Source organism: Empidonax traillii, unplaced genomic scaffold, assembly GCF_003031625.1.
Source record: "Empidonax traillii isolate 1590-97213 ecotype Southwest subspecies unplaced genomic scaffold, ASM303162v1 scaffold99:size1466351, whole genome shotgun sequence".
Classification (NCBI taxonomy): domain Eukaryota; kingdom Metazoa; phylum Chordata; class Aves; order Passeriformes; family Tyrannidae; genus Empidonax; species Empidonax traillii.
Genome location: NW_020955292.1, coordinates 1,159,903 through 1,167,477, shown reverse-complemented (window position 1 = coordinate 1,167,477; position 7,575 = coordinate 1,159,903). Strand labels below are relative to the sequence as shown.

The window sequence follows — 7,575 nt, the reverse complement described above, 5'->3', positions numbered from 1 at the left end:
TGTTGCTTATCTTTCTGGCACAACAGGGTAACCTAAACTAGGTACTTCAAGTGCAGCACGAGGTAAATGGAGCTCCGGTGTAATTTTTAATCAGCTTTAGTAACAAAACAAGAAAAAAGATTTTAACTTAATTTATCAAATATAAATGCTGTCCACAGAACTAAGTGAATGTACACATCTCCATCCTCCCCTGCTATCAGAGGGGCAAAAATTCCTACCCCTGAGCTGGCAGGTTGGTTGAGAGGCTTTACAGATGCAGGGCCAGCTGGATCTCACGCAGGCGGGCGAGCAGGCTCTGCACGTGCTGTCTGTCTGTCTGCTGTGCTTGGCTCAGAGAGCTGATCCTCACCTGCAGCTGCAAGGGAAGAGGAGAGCATGAGCTGTGTGTACAGCAAGAGCTGCTCCAGCAGCCTTTGTGTTACCCACTTAGAGCCAGTTAAGGGACAGGAGGTTCCCTTGGGAACAGCTCTGCTGTGGATTCAGAGGTACCAGAGCGGTCCCACTCCTGGTGTAGGAACATGGGGATAGTGTTGGCGCAGGCTGCACACAGGGGAACTGTCTTGAGAAACTGCAGACTAGATTCTGAGACTGAATCTCCTAAAGCCTGATCTGTAGCTTGGAAATAATCTCAGAGAGGTCTGTTGGAGCTGGAGGTGCATTTCTGAACAAACAGGAAGATGCATCCCCAGAGCCTGTTGTCCTCAGCCCACTTCTGCCTACAAGTTCCCCTTCCCTTGGCATTTTCCCAGCAGCTTAGTACAGAGTTCCTCACAGCTGCCATCAGCCTTTATGCTGAGTGCAGAGCACAGTGACAATCACCTCTGCAGTTTGCTTTGTACACACCTGAGCCAGCTCTTCCTGAACTCGCACACCAGCTGGGGCTCCTGGTCCTGGGCTCAGTTCCAGCCACTGCTGCAGAATCTCTGCCTGCTGCTGACAGGACCTGATAAAATGGATTAGAAGGATTTTTACTCCAATTAAGAGCTCAACAGTCTAAGCCAACTTAGACTTGCAATTGATACTTGCAATAACACCCAATTTTTTGTCTCAAACCTGTGAATGGTTAAAATCTTTTAAAAAAGTGGAAAGGAAAAAGGATGCTGGAAAGCAGAGGAATCTGAAAACTGTTTTCTCCATCTACTTCTAGTCACTGACTTCTTCTTTTCCTGAAGGAAAATCCCCTCCAAGCTTCATTTTCTTTTAAGCAATTTTGTAAATGTTTTCTTGTTCTAGTTGAGCAGTTATCAAATACCAGCCATATTTATTCTTTAATTGACAGTTGGAAAAGCTCAGTCTTCATTCCTCTTGATAAAAGATCTAAAAGCTGAATTTCAGCTGCTCTGCCCAATTAATTTTTCCTGCCTTCAGATTAGACTGTGATACTTCTGACATGTCTCTCCAAGAGCTGCCAAAGGTATAATTAAACCCCTTGCTGACTACAGAAATTGTGCACATACTCCCTTTCACTGGGAGGGAACTCAAAAGGAGAAAGTTAAAACCTCTAGAACTTTTGTCTGTTCTATTCATAGTTCCACTGTGAACAGACTGACTATTTTCAGGGTAGATGCATACAAATAGTGCAGCATTGACAACACAGAGAAGGGCTGGCTAAAGGGCCTTTGAACATACATGAGCTCCAGCTTCCTGCTGTAGTAGTACTGCATCTGCTGCTGGATGTGTCGGAGTTCAACCTCCACCTTTCTCTGCAACTCCATTTCTTCTCTGGAACTGTGCTCCCTCTCCTCCCCTTCAGCTGAACGGCAGACACAAAGCACAAGCAATAGGAGTAGAACAGACATCCACTGTTTCTTCTTTTCAAAGAATCAGGAAACATTTTTAATAGGCAGGAAAAAATGGAACCCTCCTGAGTCCTTACACGGTTTGTGACCCTGTGACATGTACCTGTTCACCCAATAGGTCAGTACAGAGAGAGCAGCACAAGCTCTGAAGGTTCAGTTTGAATATACACCAGGTAAGAAGTGGTCTATTCAGGATTTAGTGGTTTATATCTAGTCTAGAAGAAATTCGGTAGTTAAAGTCTAGTCCTGCAGAGCAGAAATGTCATGCCCTCGTGTCATTAAAAACACCCCAGTGAGGGGTCTCAGACACCCTTCACACCCACAGTGTCACACAGGGAGCTCTCAGAGCCTTCCTGGGTGAACTCTTCCCTCCTGAAGCAAATTCTGCCCCAGCACTGAGCACATTCTTGCTAAAAGAAACCAACCCTAAGTAGTTCCCACCCTTCAATCCCTAGAACAGCAGGTTCAGCAGAATCCACACAACTGTATTACCATCCCAAAAAGGAACACCGATACCCTTTCCCTCTTGATGATGTCATACAAGACTGCCTTGTCTCCTGTCCATTTTGGGGAGGTGACTTGCAGTCTTGCATGTGTTAGAGGAGGCTGCAGAGCTGCTACAGTTCAGATCTGAGGACCTACCTGCAGTTTGGTGACTCCACTGTCCCATCAAGTCTTCAGGTGACAGCAGATGTGGCTGCAAATTTGGTTGAAACTTCATCTCTGCAGAGTTCTGTTGGGAGCCTTGGGAATGGGCTCCTTGGTGATGACTCACTGGCTGACCTCCTCTCTGCAAGGTCAGAAGGATACTGGGTGTTTTCTTGCCTCAGCCCTACAAGCAGGATGCACCTGACCTACTCCACTCAGACAACCCCTGCAGTCACTCAGCCCCTCTCATATAGTGCCACAGAAGAAGCAGAGCTTAAAAAATGGGCTCTTTCATTTCTAGCATAGAGACATTACATCAATATTAACCCCCTCATTCTGTGTGGAACAAGGGAGTTTAAAATGCAAGCACTGACTTGCAGGTAAAGTGAATTCCAAGTTTTTGAGCCTCTCAGACACAGCCTTTCCTCCTAAAGTGAGTTATCCCTAAATCCCTGTAAATCTGGATGGCCAACTGTAAGTGCTCTGAGCTCCAGCTGGGCAGCTCAGAAGAGCCACAGAAAAACACAGCAACAAGCAACAGGCTGTTGACAGCAGCCCAGTGCACTCACCTGCTCTGATCCAGCTGTCATTTGGGGCATGAAAGAGGCAGGAGAGCAGAGCTCTGGGCCCTGCCCAGCACGGGGCACACCTGGAGCCCACAGTGGGAGAGAGGGGAGAGCAGCACGTGGGAGAGCAGGACGGGAATGAGCAGCACTGCCCATCTGAGACAAACATTTACAGGTGCTGCCCTCCAGGTGAGGTGTCTGCAGTAAGGTCCCAGTCTGGGCAGAACATTTATTCACAGGTGTTTGCTGAAAGGACACCTCTGACCTGTAAAAGAAGAAGGATGAGGTCACTACACAGTGCAACCTGTTGGTCTTGTCCTTTGCAGTCAGTGGGAATAAAGGGAGAATCTTGCAATCTCCTTGCACACAGCTCCCCAGTCAGCTGCCTCACCATGCCCACTGTAAGTCACCCTCTTTCCTTCTCAAAATAGATTTTCTACCTAGCAAAAGGAGGTTCCAGCAGTTCCTGGCTTTCTAGAGACTCCAGAAGGAAGTCAGGCCTCCGTGGTGGTAAGCTGGCTCGTTGAATAGCATTTCTGAAAATAAAAACAAAATAATGCTCCAGATTAGGGATTATTTTAAATTGGCATAATCTGCCCTTGCAGCTAAACAAACAGTTGTGTTTCATCATCCATCCCTGCTCTGCAACATTCCCCTTGCATGCAATAATAATTCCTACAGACTAAATTTCCTCCTGTATTGATGTGACCATCTGGTTCACTGTGGGAATGGCTGTGCCCACACAGGGAGTGGTGGAAGGGACACAGCTGACCAGGGCAGAAACACTTCTGGCAGCACAGACAAGCTTAAAGCAACGTGAAGTTACCATCTTGTTTCCCTGTAGGGTTCCTGTCCTGGGCTGAGAAGCTTCATGGAAGATTACTCCTTGCAATTGCCCTGTGATCAATAGGAATTTTTTTAAGAAAAAGCTTCCCCAGGGAAAAGGGGCAAGATGAAAGTTCAGCTTCTATATAGCCAGGATCTTGACGTTTATCACTTCATCAGAGCTTATGCATGTCTTCAGTGAAAAAAACAGGAGCTTCAGTGACAGCTCTAGGTCACTTGGGCAAGATAAGCTCTGCTGATGGCCAGTCCCACAACAATCTTTCAGTTGTTCCTCTGTGTAACTGTTCCTATGACAAATGACCAACACTCCATGAATTCAGCTGTATCTTGAGATAGTGAAGGTCTGCAGCTGAGCTGCTTCTACCTGTTGCTGATATGCAAATATAAAGTCAAAAATTCCTCCATTGTGTGTGGGCTGATGTTTGCATTTCACAGCAGCTCTTTGTAATTGCACCACCAGCCACACGATGCAGGCTCAGAGAAAGAGTTAAGGAGAGTGCATGAAACTAAGTCATCAGTGTGAAAACTTGGAAACAGAAATGAGACACACTTAGATGGACTACATATAGGCAAAGCTACACATATGCCAGGGAAATGGGGGAGGCACTAGAAGTTTACACTCACAGATCACTGCCAACTGAGCCCCCGTCAGCAGGGTGCAGTGGTAGATGTCTGCATTTTGAAGGCCGTGGCTCTTCCTCTGCTGCATGTCCTCTTGTCTCAGGGCTAACATCAGGCCTCCTAGATGTCACCTGCTTCTTCAGAGGTGGCAGAAAAGAAAAAGGTTTATTTATTTTCTTGGAGAGAGCCTTCCGTTTCCACAGCGTGGAACAGCGGTACAGGAGTGGGGAGGGTTGTGGGCTGCCTGGTAACACAAAGAACAGCAGAGATGTGATGGCTGAGAGCAGGAGCAACACCACATCCCCCAGGGAGAAGGACACTGCAGAAAGAACTGAGATTTCTGATGACCTCACAGCCAGAGCAGCTAAATTAAGAGGTTACTGTGGAAACATTGAGGCAAGAAGGATCGGGTAGTTCTGCAGCAAGGCGAGCTGCACATTGTAGCAAATGGAACAACTGGTGTCTTGGAAAGCTGCAACAGAGCTGGGAAGGCTGCCCAGGAGCAGGAAGAGAGCAATCAATACAGGCATCCCTATCTTCCTTTGCACACACAGGGCTGGGCTCATACTCAAAGGCAGAAGGGACATAAGCCCACATTTGAAGGTACAAGCAGAGCTGAAGCTAAGGCAGGATCAGATGCAGCCTCTAATGCTTCATTCTGGCACAGAATTTAGAGACCAGACCCATGTCACATGCAAAGGTTTTATCCAGGAATATTGTCTGTGGCAGAAATTGGTTGGTTTTGAAATCGTTCCATTAAGAAGGTTCCCAGTGAGCAACAGGAGTGTGAAGTGCTCCAGTCTCAGCTGAATAAAATGCTCTGAACCACAGGCAAAGGTGTGTGTGGGATCCAAACAACAGCTGGGATGTGGAGCTCCAAGATACACAAACACATCCCCACACAGAGCAGGGACCAGAGCAGCCCAGTTCTGGATGTATCTGAGCAAACACTTCTCTCTCTCACCTGCAGCTGGTGCTGGGCATGGAGCTGATCCTGCAACTGTTTCAAGCCACCAGTGTTTCTCAAGGCCCAGGTTCCCCCTTCTCTCAGAGAAGCCCTGTGGTGAACTCCTGTGCCTTTTTCAATGCCAACTTTCTTCTCCTTTTGCTCCTTGGCAAATGTGAGCCAAGCATCAAATACCTGCAACAGGAACGAGAGAGAGCTGGGAGTGTTACCCAGACAGATTCCAGGCCAGGGACTCCCCCTGCAGACAGAACACTCTCCGTTCCACAGGATAGGAACAGACAGAGCTACTGCAACAGGACACTTCCACAAGGACAAAGGGACAGGGATTTCAGTCAGCTGAGGCTGGATGGGGTAAAACACATATTCATTTTTTAATGGGCTAAGACAATTTAAGGACAGTTTTCCAGCATCCCAAAATAATGTACAGAAACCCAAAGATGACAGGAAGCAGATACTCAGTGTGCACCGTGCTGACTGCAGTCAGACCTGTCCCTGATCTGCACATCTGTAAACCCCTGCCCCACAAACCCCTCACCTTCCTCTGCACCGCCAGGGACCAGTGCCACAGTGCCTGCACCGTCTGCTGCTTCTCCCACTGTTGCTGCAACAGCTGTCAGGGAAAAAAAATGCACAGCAACCAGGTTAGGAGTTCACACACCCCACACCAGCCAAAGCATCAACCAAAGAGGAAATGCTGGTAGAGCCAGAGCAGAGAAACCTACTCAGTTCACCCAGTCTATGGTAAGGTGTGTCTCGTGCTAGTAGAACCAGAAACTCCTGAAAATGTTTAAATAAACTTTTTTTGGTCCTTGTGTAAACAGAACATGACAGAGAAGAATGGATAATGATTAGCAAGGAGCGAGGGATCTCCCCAGGGGGAAATTCCTTACCCGGGCCTTCCAGCAAGAGAAGGCAGCAGAGCAAAGCCTGCGAGTCATGAGGTGATCTCCCAGTCTCTGCAGCAGCTGCAAGGCAACCAAAACACTGAGTCACTTGCAGGCAGACCTCATTTATCTGAGTCAAATGCTGCTAGAGCAGAACAGCTACCAAACAGCCTTTATCAGCCTCCCTTTGTTCTGCTGAGGTCACCCTCAACACCCACATGCCCTACAGTGTAACCCATCTGCAGGTATCTGAGTCCAGCCAGGATTTCAGGATTTCATTCACAGTAAATGTCCCACCCACGGCAAGCTCAGCTTGTCATCTCTAGTTAAGTCTGTTACTTCTATCAGTTTCTTCAGGCAAGACACAGGCAGGTTCCTTCCTCCTCAGCACATAAGGCTGTCACGCTGCTCCTCAGCCAAGACTGTCATTCCCCTCTCCAGGGCACACGTGGCACTTCCCACAGGCTAGGGAGGCTGCTGATCCCTCTCACCATTTTCTCAAGGCACTGCTGATGATAATTTTTCCATTTCCCCAGGTACTTGTGGAGCAGGTGCTGCTGGTGGTGCTGTACTGCCCTGAGGTGCTGAGCCCTCAGCATCAGACACTCCCTCGTTAACTGCCTCCAGTGAAGAAACAAGGTCTGCAAACGCACTGTCAGGAGAAGATAAATTAACCCATGTACCAAAAGGAGACTATTCATTTCAGAGTATCAAGTGATCAGCTGCTCTTGCAGACTGTTTCATCAATACTGAACACGGACAACACACAGCACTGACAGAATTCACTGTAAGGAATAAAAGTGAGCTGTGACTTGCAAGTCCTCCCTGCTGCCACTTACATTCTTTATAACCTTTAGGAAAACATTTGCCCTCTGTGCTTCAGAGTCCTCATGTCAAGAATGTGGCTGGTACCATGAAAATGCTTGCAGAGTTTGAGGGCCTTGAAGCAGTAATATTGAACTGCCCTCAAAACAGGTGTCTGAGCTTCTCAAAATTAGTAATGGGAAAATTGCTTTGAGGAAGGAAGTGTTACCATCCCTTATACAGACAAGAAACCAACAGAGAAGCAAAAGCCACACCAGCCGCCTTCAGCAGATCACAGGAGTGCCAAGTCATTCTCCATTCTCTGGGGATGTCCTTTGTAAGTTACCAGACCATCCAGTCACTTCATCTGCCCACATGACACAACAGACCATACACAGAAAACGAGGTGTTTTGAGAGATCAGTATCTCCATCAGCTCAC

General features: G+C 47.6%; 1 protein-coding gene across 6 annotated transcripts in view; it reads right to left on the bottom strand.

Moving 5' to 3' along the window:
• Nucleotides 1-7,575, bottom strand: part of SFI1 (SFI1 centrin binding protein) — a 28,139-nt gene that overhangs the window by 3,237 nt on the left and 17,327 nt on the right. The window contains exons 20-30 of one of the 6 annotated variants that reach the window (XM_027881981.1): nt 6,823-6,987; nt 6,338-6,412; nt 5,983-6,057; nt 5,445-5,621; nt 4,484-4,617; nt 3,454-3,549; nt 3,017-3,278; nt 2,442-2,589; nt 1,630-1,753; nt 844-943; nt 219-355 (exon numbers count right to left, since the gene is read on the bottom strand). In XM_027881981.1, the coding sequence (XP_027737782.1) occupies nt 248-355; nt 844-943; nt 1,630-1,753; nt 2,442-2,589; nt 3,017-3,278; nt 3,454-3,549; nt 4,484-4,617; nt 5,445-5,621; nt 5,983-6,057; nt 6,338-6,412; nt 6,823-6,987 (1,464 nt within the window). In that variant the 3' untranslated portion in view covers nt 219-247. Of the gene's footprint in view, nt 1-122; nt 356-843; nt 944-1,629; nt 1,754-2,441; nt 2,590-3,016; nt 3,279-3,453; nt 3,550-4,483; nt 4,624-5,444; nt 5,622-5,982; nt 6,058-6,337; nt 6,413-6,822; nt 6,988-7,575 lie in introns of those variants that run through there. The other 5 variants (XM_027881980.1, XM_027881984.1, XM_027881985.1 and 2 more) reach the window with 5 other exon arrangements.